This window comes from Apium graveolens, chromosome 1 (assembly GCF_009905375.1).
Source record: "Apium graveolens cultivar Ventura chromosome 1, ASM990537v1, whole genome shotgun sequence".
Classification (NCBI taxonomy): domain Eukaryota; kingdom Viridiplantae; phylum Streptophyta; class Magnoliopsida; order Apiales; family Apiaceae; genus Apium; species Apium graveolens.
Genome location: NC_133647.1, coordinates 195,476,797 through 195,497,449, shown reverse-complemented (window position 1 = coordinate 195,497,449; position 20,653 = coordinate 195,476,797). Strand labels below are relative to the sequence as shown.

Genomic DNA, 20,653 nt, shown 5'->3' with positions numbered 1-20,653 from the left:
GCACTCATTTATTAGGTCTAAAGGCCGAACTGAACTCGATAACTCTTTGTTCCAAACTATTTCAATTTTTACGTCTTTGAACCCAATCTTTTGCCAAAATTGGGCTCAAATTAAAATTTTAAAAACCTAATGAATTTTATTTTAAAAAAAGGCTTAATTATAATATAGCCCTACAAGGTGTACACATGTACCTTTAAACAAAAAAATTGTACTCCCTTCGTCCCTCCCAAATGTTTACATTTGGGTGGGGCGCGGAGTTCAAGAAAAATGATAAAATAGTGGAGGAAAGTTGAAAAAATGAGTAAAGTAGTGGGACCGATTAATATTATATGTATAAAGTGGGTATAATGGAGAGAAGTAGTGGATGTAGTTATTTTAAAAATTATAAAAACCTTACTATTTTTGGAAAGTTTTGAAATGTAAACAATTGGAAGGGACATCCAAAAAAGGAAAGTGTAAACAAATGGGAGGGACAAAGGGAGTATATTTTTAACCCTTAACAATAAGCTTTGTACACTTAACCTTATGTTGAATTTTTTTCCAATATTACCCTTATAGTTTTATATTTTTTCCCTTAAATACGAGTTTTATGCACTTCAACCTTTTTATCATTTTTATATACTTGTTTTGATTCTTTCGATAAATGATTTAAATTTACTTAATAAATAAAAGTTACATAATATTATTTATCATATCAGTTACTTTATACAATGAAATTAGTTTAAATTATTTGACAAATAAAAATGACAATAAAAATAATTGACGAACAATGTTGCCCTTGAGATATATATTGCAGACAAAATGACTCTTAAGGGTGATATTAGAATAAAATTTAACAAAGGAGTTAAAATGAACAAATAATACGATATTTTTGTTTAGGGGTTAATGTGTACAATGTCTAATACTTTAAGGGTCAAGTTAATATTAAGCCTAAAAAACTGTCAAATCTTCACTCTGAGTCTCTGACATGGGATTTGCACATTCATCATGAGTAAAACCCTCCATATATGGTTTCTAATAAGAAGTTTAAAAGCTAGTTTTCCCGCCATGTGTGATACACCTGCGAGGAGCCCAATGGTGGATCGATCTGAGGGTTAGCACTTAGGCTAGGCAGTAACATCTAATTCATCGCATGGGCAGACAGATATACAAGGTCTAGGAGACCATGGGCATAATATATGGCGGACAGAAACCTCGTACATAATTAGGAAACACAACATCGATGATTGATTAAGTACCAATCCACAAGTATAAGATTCAGAAAAATTCATAATAAAACTGTTTGCAATTGAAAATCATTCTAAGGCCTTATGCTGCAGTCTGCTTCTTCAGTTTTGCAAGTTCTTCCCTGACCAAACTAGCCTTCTGTAAATGCATAATTTTTTTAAACAGATTAGCTACGATGATCTAACATAAATTTGTTAAAAGCATTGACATGAAAGCTTTTAGTCAGCACAGGTTTCGAGGACAAACCTTGATTTTTGCCAACATAAGCTTGAACCTATCGAAGTCATTAAGGGCTGCCCTGCGTTTCTGGACAATAAATTTCCTTCCCCAAGAGCTGTTCTCCCACTTGTTCTTAACATCTGACATAATTTAAAACCAGTTAGAAACACCAAGCAGCATTAGATTACATATAAATGCATACAATTAGCTTGACAGTAGATTTACCCGCAGCCTCCATTGCTTTGACCAGGTCCTTCTTCTTAGGCGTCCTATTGATGTCGACTGTAATATCTGTTAGTGTGAGCCTTTTGAAGTTCATTTGGCCTCTCACCATATCGGGCGCATCCACAAGAGCCTGATAATTGTAAAAGTGCCGTCAATTCAGACTTCAAAACAGTGTAATTTGAAGACATAATAACTTACTAACAAGACCGAATATGAAATTCTTGCTGAAAATTCCAAATTATATATCAATAATTTAACATTTTACAATTAAGAGGATCATCAGCAACAGACAAGTAGCATTTTGGCAAGGCAATTAGGCAAAGTACTACTAATGATTCATAAATTGGACATATATGGGTCTGGGACACTACAAAATAGATTACAATAGTGAAGCAGGTTCTAAGGAAAAAAATGTGTCTCTAGCTGAACTCGACCCTGAATCTGAGAACTAATATAATCACCCAAGTGAAATATCATCATGCGATATTATAATATCTGTAGCACAACTTTAGCCTCATCATAACCTTTGTCACCCGGGTTTGGGTGGAAGTATCCAGCATGGGTACATATCCAAGTGTCGGATTTGGTAATTTTTCGAAAAAAGACATATTTTGGGCCTAAAACAAGTGTTCACAATCCAAGCAACTAATACTTCCACAGCATTGACACTATTACCTATATTTCACCTCATTTTTCTTAGCAAAAATGCACCATTTCGCAAAAAAAACAGAAAAAAAAATTCAAACTAGTCGGAAATCTCGTGAGGAATGTGCTGCTCATTGCACCAGATAATAATGCTGCTTTTTCGCACAAAGATTTCATCATTCTATCCATAGATCCAATGTATGACAAGTATATCTACATATATGCAAGTACAAAAGTAAGTTTGGAACAAACAATACAAGGACACCAGTTTCTACATGTTACTACTAAACTGTGGTTAAAAATAGAGCAACAATTAACCGAAAACAATACCAAAATTCATCGAAAACAATAGACATCAAACTACCTATCATACAATCACATTTCTAGACCTATAAGGCTATAACACATACAAATATATCTACACCTTCATTTTGCGTAATAAAGCAAAATGAAAATTGAAAAGTATCTACAACTTCATTTTGCTTCATTACGAGATGTAATGAAGCAAAATGAAGATCGATGAACAGAAACAGAGTAAAGAGGACGTACTCTGTTCTGGTCAATAACATCAACAATGACAACGAGCTTTCCATAATCTTTGCCATAGTTGACAAGCGCAACTCTCCCGATCTCAACGTATCGCTTGAACGGCTACAATTACAAAATTACAATTATTAGCTTTCACATTTATACTTACATGAAAAGATATAGATGAATTACAAGGACAGATTACTCACCATGATTTCTTTGCAGCGGTTGAGAGTGAGGATGAGATTTAGGGTTTTAAAATTTGTGTGTATATTATAAGCTTAGTTAAATAAATGCTCTAGCCCTGTATTGTTTTTAACAGGCCGGGTTTGGGCTTTCCAGGCCCCGTTTTTGATTTTGAAATAACTTGATTTTTTCATTGATTAATATCTTCTGGAATTGGGGTGAAAATTTAAAATTAAATAGCTTCGTGAAATCAAATAACTCGATTTTTTCATTGACTTTTGATATTCAAATTAGCAATGTTATGTATACCCAAATAGATCTTCGCAAGATTCATATGTATGTACGAGGGGTCAATTTCATTTAAAAGAGATTGACCACTAAAAAAGTGACGTTCGAAAACAGTTTTAGAAACAATTTCGAAATTTTAAGATTTCTCTATTCAAATCACCTTGTTGGAGGAGCGGCAATATTTTTAAAAGATAATGACAGATTTATTTCTAAAATTAAATGAAAAAAATCCATTACACATGGATTATATTATAGTATTATATATCATTTAATAAAAGTGTTCAACCAATAATTAACACACAATCATCCATTAATAAAATATGCTGATTTGCAATATCTTATGGGAGCTGATATGTGTACAACCTAAATTTATAGGTACAAATTCTTTATTGAAATCAAGAACAAATCATCCTTGTTGTGCATGAAAAGAGAATGAAGTTAAGTATGGTCGTAAGGGTATTTTGGTCTGAATATCAATAAAGGGTGTGCACCTATAAACGAATGTTGTGCACGTATCAACTCCCTATATTATAGTATCAATTTTCCGCTTATAAATAGAGTTAGCAAATCATCACTTGTTCCATAATAACACACAGCAAGCAAACACTAAGAAGAAAATGGCCATGATGAAAATGATTATTGCCTTCTTATTTGTAGCTTCACTTTCTATCGCATCGGCTTCTTTTAGCCCTGACGGTACACCTCTAAAATCTCTCATTACACGCGTATTTTGTAGCGGGATCAGGATTCCAAAAAAAATCGATATAATATATTTATATTTCATTAGTTTAGCAATAGAAAATGTATTTTGTGACGGAATCAAGATTCAAAAATATGACGATATATTTTTTATACAAATAATTCTCGAAGACTAATTTTTCTGTTTAAATTTGTGCAGACGGGGTAAAAATGTACATTCCGCCGAGCTGCATTTTATTCTGCGATCCGAAAACATTTCCGGACGATTTGTGCGATTTCAGTTGCAAAAACAAGCATCATAAGGGTGGCCAGTGCCATGATTTTGCCGGCAAAAATCTTTGTTGCTGTGTTGATTAGATTATATGGAGTAACAGTGTATTTGTTCTTAACTTGGAATTTACGAGCCAATTTTTACGAGAAAGTTTCGTAATCGAAGAAAAAAAGTGTTTTGTTTACATGCGGAATTGTATGAATTCCATTTCAAAATTTCGATGATTTATGTGATTGAGATATGAATAAAAACTCGTGTTCGAATGAACACGAATCGAATTAGAACTCACATTCTGATGAACACGAATCAAACTGAAATCGTAAAAAGTTAATTGTAGAAAATGAATCGAAAATGAAAAATTGTATATCGTACCATCTAAAATAATTCAATAATAATTCAATTTTAAATAGAGGTTATAACCGAATCGGAAAGAACTTAACCAATTAATTATATAAGAAAACTTATAAATATTTTTAAAAATTAAGAAAATAATAAATCATGTATCTCAGTCTCTCAGATAGTGCAATCACGGTTTAAGCAAGCGAAAAATGATTAAGGGGTGTATTCAATTGAAATTTTGAAGGATTTTTATGGATTTTAGAAATTATGCGGTATTTAATTTGGATTTTAAATAATCCGAAGGTATTCACAAGGATTGAAAACAATCTTTTAAAATCTGAGTGTATTCAGTTTAGATTTTAAAAAGTCAATCAAAATTTGGTGGTATTCAATTTGAATTTTAAAAAATCCATCAAAATCTGATGGTATTCAAAATTTCATAAATTTTCTTTTATTTAAAAAAGTTTTGGATTTTAATATATTTGCTAGTACATTTTTAATATCTTGAAGTTTGATGAATTTCTAAAAAACTTCACAAAATCTGATTTTGGATAATTCCATCAAAATACACGAAAAATTGAAATCAACGATTTTTTTTTTAAATTCATAAATTATTAAGAATACACCTCGTGGGGCCTAAGCCCGACTATAGTTAATACTTCAATACTTGGGCTCGGCTTACCAAGACAACAGGGTAACACAATCCTTTATCTCCCCCAGCGCACTATCATGATTTTGTATCAAGAACATTGTTTAATTTAAACTTTTGCTATCATGATTTTATTTTTTTAAAATTTAAGCTTTGTTTATTTAACTAGTATTAATATTTTTCTCATATTTATTTCAATCAATTTTATAATTGAAAACGAACTAATAAAAATCGAACTGAATTTTTAAGTCGAAACCGGTCTGTTGGTGTTTTAGAAGACGCGAACCGAACTGTTCATGATCAAACTCGATCTTGACTCGTTAAGGGCTCTGCTCGGTTTAAGGACTCTATTGAGCTCGGTTCACTAAGGGTTCGAGTTCGAACTCGAACATAAAAATGTTTTTGTTAAGAAAACAAGCTCAAGCTTGACTTAGTAAAAATTGAAAAAAATAATATTTTATATATTGGATTATTATGAATATTATTAAAATATTTTAGTGATATGACAAATTTTTCAGAAAATAAATAAATGTATTTGATTTGCTATTTTAACAGTCAACCGATGATTTGACCAGATTTTTTTACTTTCAGCTCGGCTCAGCTCGTTTTGATGGAGAAAACTCGTGTTCAGCTCAGTTCGACTCGTCTAGTCTGTGTTCGATAAAAATTTGTGTGCGGCTCGTTATTTAACAAGATAGAGCTCGAACACGATTTTTAGTTCGATAAGAAAGCTCAACTCGACTCTGTTCGTCATGAAAAAATTAAATTTCAGTTCGGTTCAATCAAAATTCGGCTAAGCTCGGTTCGGCTCGGAACAATTCTAGTTCTTCCCCATCATCTTAGCACAAATTAATAAGCATGACATGTGATATTTGTCGCTCATATAATAATTTGTGAAAACCTACATGTTTATATATAGGCTACATAGTCATGTCAACAGCCAAAGAATAATCCATGATCTAAGGCACATCGCAAAAGCAGCTGTACCTCCCGAACATCCCTTCACAACATTTACCTATGACTATCTATGCATGCAGGCACATTTTCTTCTTCTTTCAAATTTCCCTCATAATTTTTTACAGTCTCAGTAATTAAATCATCCCTTGTATACATCACAATATCACATTCAATCTATTTTTTTTTCATGAACCTCATCTTTGGCATGCATTGTATTCAATCCAAGGTACATTTGTTTCCATCTGCTTGTCAATGCAATGATGTCTTCTAGTATATCTAATTTACGGCAACAATCGCTTGCCCCTGACCGGACCCCTAATTTGATTGCGGTTGTTCTTGATCGAGTGTCATTTTTGTTATGTTTGCAGTGATAAGTAATGGGTGAAACTTCGGGAACCGTGTTTTCGGCTTCTTTGGAGAAAATGAAACATGTCAAATCTGATGAGGGAGATATGCTTACCCAGCCTTTTTTGGATGTTTGCAAACTTGTACTGCCTATTTTAGGTGAGTTTTCTTCGTAAAATTATTGATTTATAATGTAAGATCCCCGTAAGGTCTTCCTGTATTTTAAGGTTTTATGAGCTGGTTACATAATATGGTTTCCCTTAAAGTGTTATAGACGAACTGATTACTTAATAAAGATCAAGGACTATTATCTCACAGACTCAATTTTGATTCATTGTTATGGATAATATACTATAAGAGAGATGGTGTTACATGAATTAATCCCCCAAAATTTCACTAGAAAATGACTCATACCTGTTTATGGGATTATTTTTAGGGATTGCATTAGATAAAATGTGTACAAATGAGATAAGGTAGCGAAGAGATTATAGGATTACAGTCTCTCTGGGTGCTAATTCATTTATAGGTTGCGTGAGCGCTGTAAAATGCTTGCTCAGTTGCTCAATTTAGAAAGTGAAGATTATGTGTTTTGAGGAAAAAGGTAAAAGACTACTTCATATCGTTGCTCAATTGAGGAACTAGTGATTATGTGGGAATATACGCATGAACTTCAAGAAAGATGTGTGGACTATGCACAGTTTAAACCGTCAAACTATTGGAGCTGGAATTTCAACTGAATAGTTTAGATTCAAATTCATAACAATGGCGATTTGTTTATAATGATAAAACAGCGATAACTTTACATTTTGAGTAGGGATAGAGGTTCAGAGGTGTTTATTTACTAGTTATTGTGATCAGTTTTAAAGGGAACCTGCAATTTTTTCATGAAGATTGTACTGTTTGTTGCTCGAGTTCTAACATTTACTTATCAATATACTTGAGCTTGAGCATTACAATGACTAATAGAAGTCTTCTACTCTTTTATGCCAGATAAATTTGGACCTGCTATGGCCATTGTGAAATCAGATGTTGGTGGTAATATATCAGTAAGTTCTATTCTCTCCAACTACATATTAAGTTTCACAATTTGCGCATGTTAGAATATAAGATCCTGTAAATGGTCATTCTCTAGCACCTTGAGGTTTTAGAGTAACCGGTTCCTTGACATGGTATCAGAGCTCAGGATGGCAGAGGAGAGGACTCAGGTTGTTTGAGATCCCTGCCACCCCCAATATTCTCACAATTTATCGTGGCACGAATGACAAATTAATGCTCCAAAGATGAGCGCTCGTGATCCACTCTTCGACTCATTATTGGGCTCTCGAGTGAGGGGGAATGTTAGAATATAAGATCTTGAAAAAAAAACTACTGTGAATTATATATGGCTGTACTCTATTTTATTGAGCACATTCTGCGTCCCTAAAGCCAGTCCAGCCGATAATAATTTGTGTTGTTAATTGGAAATGATCTAAATAGTACTGATGCCGTTAGTATTATCATTTCAGAATCTTATACTGATTTTTTTTTTGTTTCTTAACGATTGCAGAGATTGGAGCATAAATATGAATCAAATCCAACCAAATTTAACTACTTGTTTGGTTTTGTACAACCAGAAATTGAAACAGATACTGCAAAGTCTTGGTCAAGTTGCACAAATGCCCTTCTCTGGCTGACGAGGTATTTAATATCATTCTCTCCAGTGTATAGATTCTCACACCTACAGTAGGCAGATCCGTGGTACACAATAGATGATCTCGGTACCAGTGTTACTAATGTTAAGAAGCATGATTAACAGAAAAGATGCTAAGACAGCACATAAAAGCTTAAATTTTATAAAATGAATTTAAGATTCAGTACTTGAGCTAAAAACTCGAAGCTCAGTTTCTGCTACTGCTAGTACCTTTGTGATAATTGTCTAGGAACTGTATTATTATCGAGTACCTGTTCTTTGCACTTGGTCTCCAAAACTCTGAAATCTTGCAACTTGCAGAGCGATGGACTTCCTAGTGGAGCTATTTCGTAACTTATCTGAACATCAAGATTGGGGAATGCAACAGTGTTGTAATGATTCCTATAGCAAGACGTTGAAGAAATGGCATGGATGGATAGCCAGTTCAAGTTTTACTGTAATGTTTCTTTCCTTGGCAACCTGCTCAACCATATCACAAACATGTTTAGGAATCATTGTTCATTATTTCATTATTTATTGACTTCAGATACATTTTGGAACTCACAGGTTGCTATCAAGCTTGTTCCTGATAGGAAAAGATTCCTGGAGGTGCTAGGAAAAGGAGGAGCGGAAAACATCCAGGCTGATATGGAAAAGTTTTGCACTGAATTCTCGCCTATTTTACGAGGGATTCACAAGTTTCTGGTACAATGACTCTTCTTGTTATTCTCTAAATCCGCGTATTGTCAGAACATCCTAAATGTAGTCATTACGGACTTATATTCATAACTCTGTGCAGGCTAGTTGTCGATTGGATAGCATGAAAGCTCTATGATGAGGTTTCCATGAGTAGCTTTAGTCTCATTGTTATTTCTTTCATTTCTCCTTTCCTTATACTATCTTCTTTAGTTGTAACATAATTAGATTTTTTGAGCAAGTAGATTTGCCACTTCTACTTCTTTAACTCTCTGTGTAAGTGTTTCTTTTTGTATTTAACATCTTAATCCAATTTACTTCTCTTAATTTTAAGTTTTTAGACGTGGTATAAGTATTGAGTGGTAATCCCTAACAATCATGTGATCCCTAACAATCATGTGCCATATAAGGCATATCTAACATACTGTTCCAGAACCCTTAGATCAATATTTTAAGGGTCCAGATGCAAGAAATTTTTTCCGGAAGGGCTTTTCCCCCTTCCGCGGATATTTTCGGTTCCGCGGAAAGGGAAAATATCCGCGGAAAGGGAAAAAGCCCTTCCGCGGAACGCTAAAAAAGTTTCTTTAAATCTGGGTCCTTGAAATATAGATCCGACGCCCATGGAGTAGTATGTTAGATAAAGCTTATCTAACTCAGGATTGCCATTGCCAGGGAACAGGACCCATAACTATTTTGTATATTTAGTTGAAATCAAAGGCTTCTTTACATATAGACTTGTAACTCAAACTCAATTTTTTTTCCCAAATTAAAGAACTTAAGACTTTTTTTTTTTTTGCTAAATAACTTAAGACTCTTTATTTCTTATGACATAATTTTATAACTTTTCCTAATATGTATGAATGTTACTTGCAATACTGTACTATCCAGCCAGACATCTCTCAAACACAAACTGAATTATCTATCAATGTTTTTTATTATATATAAACTAAGCAAAATGACTAGTCTTAAAAATCTTGTGAAGATGAAACAAAATGCTGCATTCAGCCAAGTTCTATTCCTTTTGAAATCAAAAGATAAATACTTCAATTACTGTAACTATCATCAGAGCACAAAACCAATACAGCAGGAGTCAGTAGGGTTTCATATTTTGTAAAATTACAATTTGACGAGAAATAAGCCTCTCTTAAGATAATTATGTTTGCAGATCGTTAAATATAAGAAATGGAGACACCATTAGGCAATTTGTTTCTTAAACAAACAGTACTAGGCGATTTTTGGTTTTTGTTTTGTTAAGTGAGGCTAACTTTCCTGACTGTCTCATTTGGTAGCAGTTGCTACAAAGTTTTATAGTATCATACCAGTGCAAAATTACACACAAAAAAGTGATAGCATACACATTGCTAAAAAACATTCAGGTAAAGAAAGAACAATCAAATCAAAGTTTAGATGGGGGCATTAACTAAACATGTTTTGCTCAAAGTACGTTTAATTAATAGTCTTTCCTGCAATTTTGTCGAACAATTAGATGAGATATGAAACAACTTTCTGAGTACTTTGGTTCTACTTGTATATAGGTACATTCATAAGGCTTTCTCTCTTCATGCTCTACATATCTGCAAATGCCAATTTGTGTTTCTTAATTTTTGTCCTAAAATGCTATCTTTGTGTTTTGCATTCACTCATATATAACCGTTTGTTGCAGTGGCATGCTCAAGAGGACTCATATCCAAGTTACTTTAATATTTTTCCAGAATTTCACATTATAATTTCTATGATTTTGGCTGATTGGCAAAGACTGAGGCTCACTCTGGTCCCTCTAGTTCTGCCCTGGGATGTATGATCAGTTATGATTCATTACATCTGTAACTAGATTTGTTAGATAAGCTGGTTTAAAGGGATTACATGTTTATAGTGAAGCCTATATCACTTGCAAAACGATCTTGCTCCGCAATGTATCCATTAACTAAAAATTATTCGGGTCTCTCTTTCTCAGCTCCTCAAATTTGAATGTTTCTGAGGAATTTTATTACACGCCTGATGTATCTGTTCCTTGCACACTCACTATCAATCACTTGCATTCTTCTTCGTTCCCTCGACGAGAAAGATTTGATGATGTTACATGTAATGCTATCAAACTACCTCAAGTTGCATCTCTATCAAACAACTTTGTTCTATACTCTAATCATATTTTTAGTAACATTTTATATCAAACGAGTTTCAAGCCGTCATTCTCTTTTGAAAACCTGCAGAATCAAGCCGTCATCGAATCCTTTTTCTTCTTTTCGGAAATTTTTATTTTGAATTTATAAACCCTCGATAAGCTAGCAAAGCATGATCAACTCAAGCACTAAATTTTCTTTATTCATGGAGTACTGTATACTGTGTTCGGTCCAATATGAACTTTACACAAGCAAGCTCAATGTGCTTCAACATGATTATACTTTAACATACTGCAGTGAATTCATGCACAAATACAGGAGATACTTAGAGAACATATATGTAGGAGATTTATGCAGTTTGCTTGAGGTAACCTCGTTTTTCATTTGCCTGATTCCTTAATCCTGGATACCATATGCTCAGATTTCTGCAATTAAAAGACAGCGCAGTAATTAGATGACACAGAACATACTGTTGCCTTGAATTAGCTTTATAATTTTTATTTTTTTAAATAGACCCCCTCCCCCTCCCCCTCCAAACAAACAAATTTGCATTGCATTTCTCTAACCGATAGGTGCATATAATGTAGACACTCCTCGATATCAGTAGGTTGAGAAACCTAATGAGGTGGTTGCCGAAATAAAGATAGGTCTAAAGAACTACATTATGGCTAAAAAGGAATTAAAACCCTTTATTTAGTAAATTTTCTTTTTGATTGACAAAAAAATCCTATATGTACAAGGAGCCACCTTCAACTATGACATAGTACCCTTACGAGACACAAAATGTCAAGAATTTGAAAATTGATTTCGTTTGCAATAAATGAGAATAACAAATACACCTTCTTTACTTACAAGAGTCTGTTCACATAATTATATATACTTTTCAAATGAACAAGTCTCTCATATGACAGTTTAGCACATATTATGGTTTCCAAATTAAATGATATTCAGCTAGGTAAAAAAATTAAACTGACCTGCTCAGAGTATGGCAGATACTTCCCATCAAGAGTCACAACTACTCGATCTTTCCCATCTACACCTTTCACTTTGTCAACAGAGCAGTAGAAGTCTATAGCTGACATACTGAATAGGCACACAAGAATGTTCTTTTATCAGGTTATAAGGAAATGTGAGAATCCCTTGAAAGATCTTTTATAATGAATTTTGACAAAAGTCTATGCTTTCAACACAAGTTTTAGACATTACATTCTCATCTGCAACCCATCGTCTCGATCATTACATTTATGCAAATAGCCGAACTTCTACTAAACGTGCATCTATAGTCCATGTAAATTGTAATTATTCTATGGCTGGATTTCTGAATTGTAATAAGGTTTCATGACCAGTTAAAACACAAATTATTTGAACGCTTCGTCAAAAAAAAATGACCAGTTCGCCATGACCTACTACAGCTATTTCGAGTAGCAATTCACGATACAAACCCATTATATCAGTAAACACATAACAACATCACATGCTACACAAACACAGATGCTATTGAATAAGAACATATAAGTGTCTTAATCTGTTTAGTTGGGAATCATGAAAAGGGAGGAATGGATGGAAATTTGTACTGAGGTATATAAAATTCAGTCCTTGATCCATTCCATTCCCACCGATCCATAATAGAGCTCAGACTCGCCACTTTGAGAATGAATGCTTCATTCTCCAGCCAACTTATATTCTCCGTCATACAAAATTTGCCCCCTTTCATTTCTTCTTCACATAACTCTCCTCCATTCTTCTCTTACACCTTTAACTTCATATATAACTTCCACTCCATCCCTTCCAACCAAAGAAGCACCGGAGTTCACAATATAATGCAGTAACATGTACTCCCTCCATCGTTCATGCTATTCTTCCAAATATCGAATGTGGTTCAACTTGGTTGTTAATTAGAATAATCTTCAAATTACTAAAGAAAAATGACTAGTACTTTATATAGTATATTTACATCTAATTATATAATTTTCAAACACTTAAACCACATTTTTGTTTATAAATCCAAAATATATAAATTCACTTAATATTTGTACATCTTTATTTCATATTTCAAAAATTATTCATCGCATAATGATATAGTTTTTTAATAATATTCTCCTGGTTTTACATTCAAATTATTAACTGTCAAACTCTGTTGCGGACATCAACACAACAGATAATCTTTCAGCAGTTACCAGGAAGAATAATCTGTCCAGTCCAGAATGGTTACAAAACTTCCAGAAGCATCCGCAGTTTGAGTATTAAAAATTTAAATAACGTATTTTTATAATCAAAGCTAACTATCTTCATTAGATTATACAAATAAACCACCATCTTTTGCAAATTTACTACCAAAGACTTTCCAGTGTATTACGTCTACTTTAAATTTATAAAGAATGAAGCTGAGTTCCAAAATCCAAAACCCCTATCTAGTAATAATTGCAACTTAAAATCAAGAAATCAAGATCATCAACAAACAGTAGCTACATGACATCTTAAACATGACATTATGAGTGGCCATTAGGTAATTCAATAATAAAGCTAACTTGAATTACAAACATAATATCAATGCATCAATATAAGGATTCGTTTAACTATAGAATAAAAGTGATTAAACCGGAAAAAGAACTTACATGCCATCCCCGAATTCCTCATTGATAATATCTTTGATGCTCTCGCCAAAGTGCATCACAGCTTCATTTAGTCTACAAAATTCAAAAACAGCAAAAATTCTCAAAGCACGCCTCTCCAGAAAAAATACTTTAAGAAAATTCTGAAACAAACTGCAGATATTATGCATTTACAAGACTAAATTTTAAAACCATATTCCCTAGATTGTTGCCTTGAGATACCTCAATTCACAAGTAAGGCCCGAGACAGCCTTATGATCAAAATACATTTCAAGCCACACCTCAGACATGGGTGATGTAAAATGTTTTAAATACAACTATGTGCAATCTGCAACAATTTTAGCTAGTCCAAAAACAACCTAAACATGACTCAAATGTGACCCAAGTATTGACACTACGTACGATGACAAACACAAAAACAACACGAACTTATTCATATTGGCCGTGTTTGGAAGCTAAATATGTGAGAAAAAAAAACTGATTGAACCAAGTTAGAGGTTTGAGTCGATGAATATTGAATCCTTTAATATTGGTGTTTGGTAGTTAGCAGATTGAAATAGCGGTTTTGGACCTAATTTGCTAATTTTGATTTTTTTCTGAAAAACTACCTGGATGAGCTTTTCCAGTTAAGAGGATTGGTATGTGTCTAGTTAAAATATAAACATCTAATTACCAAACAGTTTCATTCAAAATAGCTAATTCAATCCGCTAGTCAAAACAGTTAATCCAATCCGCTAGCCAAAAGAACTAATTCAATCCGCTATAGCTAACAACTAATTGCCAATCAAGGCAAACTCAACAATTTAACCAGAAATGATGTAAATTACTCAACAATCAATCTCAATTTACTTTTTAAACATAATTATTCAATTCCCATTTTCTAAATATCTCACAAAACAAAAACTCTAAAGTAACACAGAAAAGAAATAAAAATATACATACCTGTAAACAGTGGGTTCTTGAATCAACTTAGGATCATAACATCTCAAAGGTGGCTCCATCATCTTCTCAACAACATGATCAGGCAGTTCAGGCAAAGCAGCTTTGAGTTTAGACACAGTGTCAGGCTTGAGTTGAGCTTGGCGCTTAAACAACTGAGCAACATATACATTTGTTAAACCTGTTTCCTCAGCTATCTCACTGTAAGTCTTTCCTGACTTGCGTTTAACTGATTCTAGTACACCTTTTATGTCCTCCATTTTATTACAGCTTTTAATGATTGTGTACTTTTTATATGTACAGACAGGGCTTGTGTGTATATGTAGTAGAGTAGGCTTGTATGTTTAGATTTTGTCAGCCGCCTTTAGGCACAGTTGTATGGCTCAGGAATATTTATAGGAAAATGTTATTTTCAGAACGTTTTTTTATTTAACAGAAATATTAATTGGAAAATGTTATTTACAGAGTAAAAATATGCGAGAAAACTAAATTACTCTAACATTCATTTTCTCCAAGCTTGTTTATGTGCATTAATGAGGGGCAGTTTTATCTTTTCACCGTTTTTGATTCTGGAAATTAAAAAGTTACTCTGTAGATAACATTTTCCTATTTATTTTATTTCTGTTTTTTGATTTCACCCTGATTCGATTTACTAAAGTTTATTTGTGTTATTTAATGTTCGATTTCCTATAACGACATAATTAAGGAAATATTTATTTATTCAAATTCAATTCTCTAAAACTATTTACACCTTGTTGAACTTGACATTTCACCTTGTACAGAAACAGTTCCTCTTCCATTTTCTCATTTCACCAAGAGGATACACATAGTACCAACTCTCACAATCTTCAATCCCAGATCCTTCTAAAGAAGAATGTACACATCTCATAACATATACGGTGTCGTGTACATTCGTTCCGTGTCACAAATTTTCATATATACAGACTACTAGATGCATTAAAAATGTTCGAAATTGAGCATTCTTTTTATACATTGTTCAAGAACATTGGTTAAAAAAAATCCCATGTTCTTGTGCTTATGAATCTTGAATCTTTCACCTTCTCTTTGGCAACTGAAATGTCCATTTCAAGAAATGATTAGAAGCCTTATCATTTCTATGACACAAAACTCTCAAAATAGTGTTAGCATCTTCTCTGCTCCATTTTCCAGTTGTTGGTGGCATTGGCAACTTCTGACCTACACCAACTCCAATCCCACTAGCCTCACAAGCTACATGAGTAAATTCATCGATAAGTTTTTCAGTAGAATCTCCCATTAAGTCCACCACGCCTTCTACCGCGCTTGCCTCTTTGTCGACTGTCTCCTCAGAAACGATACCTTCTCCATGAGTGAACACTTTCTTCAAATGATCAAAGTCCTCCTCTATCATAGGGTGATCAGCTCGTGTAAAAACACGAGACGCTCCTCCTGCTAGTAAAACCATGAGGAATGCATCGAATGAGGCCTTCATTACTTCTTTCATTGCCAATGGTTGGATACGTTCCACGACTATAGCACTTAATAGGGTAAGATTCTGTTTCAGAATTCTCAATGCTGGCCTAACACGAGCATTTTCCACGTCGTAAATGTATAGGCCTCCGTAGAACACAGAGTTTGAGTCTAGAAATATTAGTCTGTATGCAGCTACCTGGGAGACATGTAGTGTTGCAGAGTTAATGGATGAGCGTGTCTGGTCGAAGTAGTTGCTGCCTTGGAGCTGGAGACTACGGTTGTTGAAACGGTTACGTGGGGAGGAGACTATGGAAGTAGATAAGGAAAGTGTTTTTTCAAGCACTTGGAGCTGCGAGAGGACGTACTGTAAGGAGTTGAGGCGGATGTAAAGGCGTTGCGTTCCACGACTAGTTGAAGGCCTTGGATTGTTGTTACCTTCTATGCTGTCATTGTCTACTGCAGTCTGGAGAGTGACCGTGCAAGGACTGGCTTTTTTCCAAAATAGTCTGATTTTTGAATCTCTGTTGCATCTTGTAAGTGCAGGCAGTGTTGGCACATAGCTCTTTTTCGATCCTAATTTTATTGATTAGAACGCAAGAAATATATCATGTGTTTTATCATCAAATGAAAATTAAGAACTTAACATTACACATATTAAGTAATCTATTCTGATCTGACTGATGACATACCGCAGGATGAGACGAATGTGGTATAGTCTCGGAAAAGTTCCTCCAAGCCATGAGCAAACGAATGAGCCAAATCCTCTGCAATGCTTACTGGGATTTCGAGGAATTCATCAAGTGCTTGCTTGGCATGTTTCATTAGCTCCACTGCCGAATGTCCATATGGCTCGGTCTTTGATTTCGGGTTCCATGTCTATAGCATAATGTGCTAACAACAGATTAGTCTTCATATACATTTACAGGTAAAAGATGTAAAAAGATTTGATTTCATCAAGTTATCTCGATTTTTACCTCAGACTCTTTGGCACTCTGCAGAACATCTTTCACACTTTTCAGCCTCTCTTGTATCCATTGCCTTATAGATCTTGTTATAATAGACTCAACTTCATAAGGAACCATCTCCCTCACAATAGCTTTGCCTCCATCTTCACATTCAGCTGAGTCTTCTACTGCCATCTGAACTAGAAACTTTTCTAGCTTTCCTGCGGTATGCAATATTTCAATGGCCTCATTCGATAGCAACTGTGAAGTACCAGTTAGGTATTGCTTCAATAAGGTGCCGTAGCAGCTATGAAGAGTCACTGCAGCAGCTCCAGCTGCAACAGGGTGCCATTTCTTTAGTGTTGAGCTATAGTTCTCCTTTTCCTTCATCGCTAATTCTTGTGTGGCTTGCGCTATTTGAATGAGTGCATCAGCCACGTCTTGTACTTCGATGGTGTCACTATTAATGTTGCCATCATCAAGCATCTTTTGCAAACAAGAAAACGATGGAAAGAAAAATCAACTACAGAATAGCTGTACATGAAAATAATTATCAAGAACAAATGCTTCAAGGCTTAATGACCTTTTAAGCCTCAAACTTTGCACCAATATACCCATCAGTCTCTTTAGTTCATTACCGTACCTTTTTGCCCTTCAGGTACCGAAAACTAACCTATATCCTTAGACCGGCCGGTTTTCACCCGGTTTTTTTCCGGGTCCAAGGGTAAAAATGCACATTTTAGATACCCGAGGGCTGAAAATGTACGCTTTTAAACTTCAGGGTTTCATGAGTACACTGTTGCAAACTTTGAGGCCGAAAAGGTCATTAAGCCATGCTTCAAACTTGTTGGACTCACTACAGTTACCTTTGTGAATGCATTTCTCAAAGATGATCGGATGTAAAGATCTGCTCTATTCCCATATTGATCGGTTGTTATGTCCCCATCCTCTTGTACTGGAGTAGCATAACCAGGAACATCCTCAGAAATCTTTGTAACCGCAGAGGCCAATGGCAATAGTATCTCCATCACCTTAAGTTTTGAGTAATTATCAAAATTGGCATGATAATCAAGCAGTTTCTTTTCGGACCACCTCTTGATAGAAGACAATCCCCTTTTCAACATTTTCACATACACCAACGTCTCACGATCAACTGTCTGCACATCATGTGCAATCTCGGACATCATAGCCAATGTTGCTGCAAGTAAATCCACCTCCACTTCTCCAGTGACAATATATTGCTCAAATAGCACCCAAGTAAAACACATATTGTGCACCAACTTATTGATCCCCAATATAGGCCATGTCTTTTTCATCAACTCGACAAGCTCATCAACCTCATCAAGCACCAAAGTCTCATCCCTGGTGTCAAATATGGTGCGAAGCAGGGAAATGTAGATGTGCACATTGAGAGGATAACCATCAGCCCAGTGGCAAACACCCGTGGGTAATTCGTTGTCAGGGGTCCTCCATGCCAAAGCTGCAATGCAATTGCAGACAGTTTTCATTTGTTCAGAGTTTTTGCTAGTGTCCATTGGTTTGATTTCAGAGGAGGTGATAATTTCTTTCAGTTTCATCGCGTATTTGTTTGATTTTTCAATTGGGATAGACGGGTGGACAAGTAGTCCAGCCTCAAGAAGCTTCAGTTGACGCCTTTGCCAGAGGTGGTACTCTGCAGCTGTGTTGAATTCTGAAGGCTTTAGATGGCGGAGAAGCTCTAAAGGAAGGATTATAGTCTCGGCTCTCCTGCCCGTCTGCAGATAATTTACAAACATCACACTCAAGTACACATGAAAGTATTAACTTAATGGAAACATAATCGAAGTCTTAAGCAGACAACTAAGTGATTTTAACATTTAACAGACAATATCGCTCTCAAGCAAACAATTAATCGACAAATCCAAGCTACAAAAATCAACCTAAATACCACATTTTGAAAGGAGACTAAAATATATATTCACAATTGTGATCTTTAGGAACATAGGCCCTTAATTAGTACCATCTAGCCGAAATTTTGAACTTTAGGAACAGAGGCCCTTAATTGGTATCATCTAACCGAAATTTTGAACTTTAGGAAGAGAGGCCCTTGATTAGTACCATCTAACCGACATTGTGATCTTTAGGAACAGTACCATCTAACCGAAATATATACATCAAGGCAACATAAATTGCATGCATGTAACAAACTGAACTACATACTTGGCCAACAAGAGTCCTCATGAGCGTTTTGCGAAGCCTATTATCACTCTGTTCAGACACCTGCATCTGCTGCCTCATTATCTCAGCCGATGTTAATGGTCTTTTTATTTTCGTAGTTGGCACTGTAAACCCAATCCTCGGACTCCCACTGGGCGATGGACTACTACGTGGCGAATCACGAGGTGAATTACGAGGAGAATTTGAATTATTTGGTACCGAACCCCATGAGTGTGTTCTTCTAGAAGAAGGTGACCTTTTCTTGATCATTTTCAAGCCTAATGCTCTTTTTATCTTGCTAGTCACTGCCATTCCTACTCCATGCCCTTTCACCGGAGACCCTCCACCACCGTCGCCTTCTGTAGAATAGAAGTTAATCGCGTTGCGCCCTCCTCCAAACCCCGGTGATGACCTGCATGCAGTGAAAAATATCTCATAAGCCGCCATGCAAAGGTCATCTTCATCAAGGCCTTCTAGACGGCCAAAAGGCCATATGAGGTCGGGTACTAGTGTCTCCCCTTGGTCTCCGATTTTTTGAACCATTGTATGAAAATATCAAAATTAAAATATACTGGATACGTTTGGTTTGTTATTTGTACACAATGTACGTGCATGTGTGGTGGTTCACAGGGTGAGGTGGTGGTGGTGGTAACGGTGGTAGGAGGCTCTCCGGAGAAACGATACGACGTTGAAAATGTATAAATACGGCGGAAGGGAGGGAAAAATGATAAGATGGAACATGATTATATAAAAATGGAGAAAAACAAGGGGAGAGAGAAACAGAAATTAAGGTCAAGAATGTATTCTTAGTAAGACAGGGAAGATAACAGTTTGTGGTTGGTTTTTACTGCCAATAAAATGAGAGATACATAATTTCATTTTTCTGATCCTGTGCACTTTTACATCATTTTATATATACATTTTTAGAGCATATGCACCGGGAGTCTTAAAACTTTGATTCATGGTTGAGTTTAACATAATTTTTATGCAACACGAGTAAATTGACTCCTCTGTCAATTTGTCAAGCTCTTCTTTGATATTTGATGGAGTCGTCAACATAATTTTATCTGTTTGTTTTATTCTCTCTCTCCTGAAAATCCCTTTTTAGGTCCATCAAATAGTAATTTACGGATTGATTGAGTTTATGGCCGCATAAAAGTTGAGGAAAAAGTTGATTCACTATGAGAGTAGTTCACTCCATCGATTTAATCAATGTTGATGAATCAAAGTCATTCATGAGTGCTCATGAGTGCATATGCTCTAGGAATAGCACTTACGAGGATCGTGTAATATATTCATACATTTCGACTATTTCTTTTCAATTGTACAAGACCATGAATGTTACTGTGTTTGAATTTTATTGAAAGTAAGGCATCAGTTAATTTGTGTCCATGAAATGTTCAAATACAAATAATCTTTGTTTACAAAATCTACAAAGTTCACAACA

At 34.9% G+C, this 20,653-nt stretch overlaps 4 protein-coding genes across 4 annotated transcripts; 1 reads left to right on the top strand and 3 right to left on the bottom strand.

Annotated features, from left to right (window-relative positions):
- Positions 1 to 1,204: 1,204 nt before the first annotated feature.
- Positions 1,205 to 3,204, bottom strand: LOC141675839 (large ribosomal subunit protein eL14z-like). Its single transcript, XM_074482071.1, has 5 exons — positions 3,054 to 3,204; positions 2,866 to 2,967; positions 1,672 to 1,801; positions 1,474 to 1,586; positions 1,205 to 1,365 (listed from the first exon to the last, which is right to left on the bottom strand). Exons 1-5 carry the CDS (start codon positions 3,054 to 3,056, stop codon positions 1,309 to 1,311), a joined length of 405 nt encoding a protein of 134 aa, XP_074338172.1. The 5' UTR covers positions 3,057 to 3,204; the 3' UTR covers positions 1,205 to 1,308.
- A 3,030-nt stretch (positions 3,205 to 6,234) lies between these two features.
- LOC141723717 (glycolipid transfer protein 1-like) lies at positions 6,235 to 9,559 on the top strand. The gene is made up of 7 exons (XM_074525591.1): positions 6,235 to 6,459; positions 6,602 to 6,737; positions 7,569 to 7,624; positions 8,125 to 8,255; positions 8,569 to 8,704; positions 8,815 to 8,952; positions 9,047 to 9,559. The coding sequence occupies exons 2-7, from the start codon at positions 6,611 to 6,613 to the stop codon at positions 9,080 to 9,082; spliced, it is 624 nt and encodes a 207-aa protein (XP_074381692.1). The 5' UTR covers positions 6,235 to 6,459; positions 6,602 to 6,610; the 3' UTR covers positions 9,083 to 9,559.
- Positions 9,560 to 11,239: 1,680 nt separating this feature from the next.
- LOC141675787 (cyanate hydratase) lies at positions 11,240 to 14,969 on the bottom strand. The gene is made up of 4 exons (XM_074482067.1): positions 14,618 to 14,969; positions 13,679 to 13,750; positions 12,038 to 12,146; positions 11,240 to 11,488 (listed from the first exon to the last, which is right to left on the bottom strand). The coding sequence occupies exons 1-4, from the start codon at positions 14,872 to 14,874 to the stop codon at positions 11,444 to 11,446; spliced, it is 483 nt and encodes a 160-aa protein (XP_074338168.1). The 5' UTR covers positions 14,875 to 14,969; the 3' UTR covers positions 11,240 to 11,443.
- Positions 14,970 to 15,388: 419 nt separating this feature from the next.
- LOC141723710 (protein unc-13 homolog) lies at positions 15,389 to 19,928 on the bottom strand. Its single transcript, XM_074525579.1, has 5 exons — positions 19,210 to 19,928; positions 17,877 to 18,764; positions 17,041 to 17,496; positions 16,756 to 16,942; positions 15,389 to 16,639 (listed from the first exon to the last, which is right to left on the bottom strand). Exons 1-5 carry the CDS (start codon positions 19,747 to 19,749, stop codon positions 15,669 to 15,671), a joined length of 3,042 nt encoding a protein of 1,013 aa, XP_074381680.1. The 5' UTR covers positions 19,750 to 19,928; the 3' UTR covers positions 15,389 to 15,668.
- Between the last annotated feature and the right edge of the window lie 725 nt (positions 19,929 to 20,653).

What these genes read in the sequence shown, in the direction of transcription:
- LOC141675839 (XM_074482071.1), bottom strand. An exon ending in ATGTTATTGACCAGAACAGA is followed by an intron (nt 1,802 to 2,865) that starts GTACGTCCTCTT and finishes TACAATTATCAG; the next exon opens with GCTCTTGTGGATGCGCCCGA. An exon ending in TTATGTTGGCAAAAATCAAG is followed by an intron (nt 1,366 to 1,473) that starts GTTTGTCCTCGA and finishes ATGCATTTACAG; the next exon opens with AAGGCTAGTTTGGTCAGGGA.
- LOC141723710 (XM_074525579.1), bottom strand. Translation starts at nt 19,749, where the DNA reads ATGGTTCAAAAAATCGGAGACCAAGGGGAGACACTAGTACCCGACCTC. An exon ending in AGAGTGCCAAAGAGTCTGAG is followed by an intron (nt 16,943 to 17,040) that starts GTAAAAATCGAG and finishes ATTATGCTATAG; the next exon opens with ACATGGAACCCGAAATCAAA. An exon ending in CACATTCGTCTCATCCTGCG is followed by an intron (nt 16,640 to 16,755) that starts GTATGTCATCAG and finishes CAATAAAATTAG; the next exon opens with GATCGAAAAAGAGCTATGTG.
- LOC141675787 (XM_074482067.1), bottom strand. Translation starts at nt 14,874, where the DNA reads ATGGAGGACATAAAAGGTGTACTAGAATCAGTTAAACGCAAGTCAGGA. An exon ending in GAGGAATTCGGGGATGGCAT is followed by an intron (nt 12,147 to 13,678) that starts GTAAGTTCTTTT and finishes GTGCCTATTCAG; the next exon opens with TATGTCAGCTATAGACTTCT. An exon ending in ATCTGCCATACTCTGAGCAG is followed by an intron (nt 11,489 to 12,037) that starts GTCAGTTTAATT and finishes TTTTAATTGCAG; the next exon opens with AAATCTGAGCATATGGTATC.
- LOC141723717 (XM_074525591.1), top strand. Translation starts at nt 6,611, where the DNA reads ATGGGTGAAACTTCGGGAACCGTGTTTTCGGCTTCTTTGGAGAAAATG. An exon ending in ACTTGTACTGCCTATTTTAG is followed by an intron (nt 6,738 to 7,568) that starts GTGAGTTTTCTT and finishes CTTTTATGCCAG; the next exon opens with ATAAATTTGGACCTGCTATG. An exon ending in ATGTTGGTGGTAATATATCA is followed by an intron (nt 7,625 to 8,124) that starts GTAAGTTCTATT and finishes TAACGATTGCAG; the next exon opens with AGATTGGAGCATAAATATGA.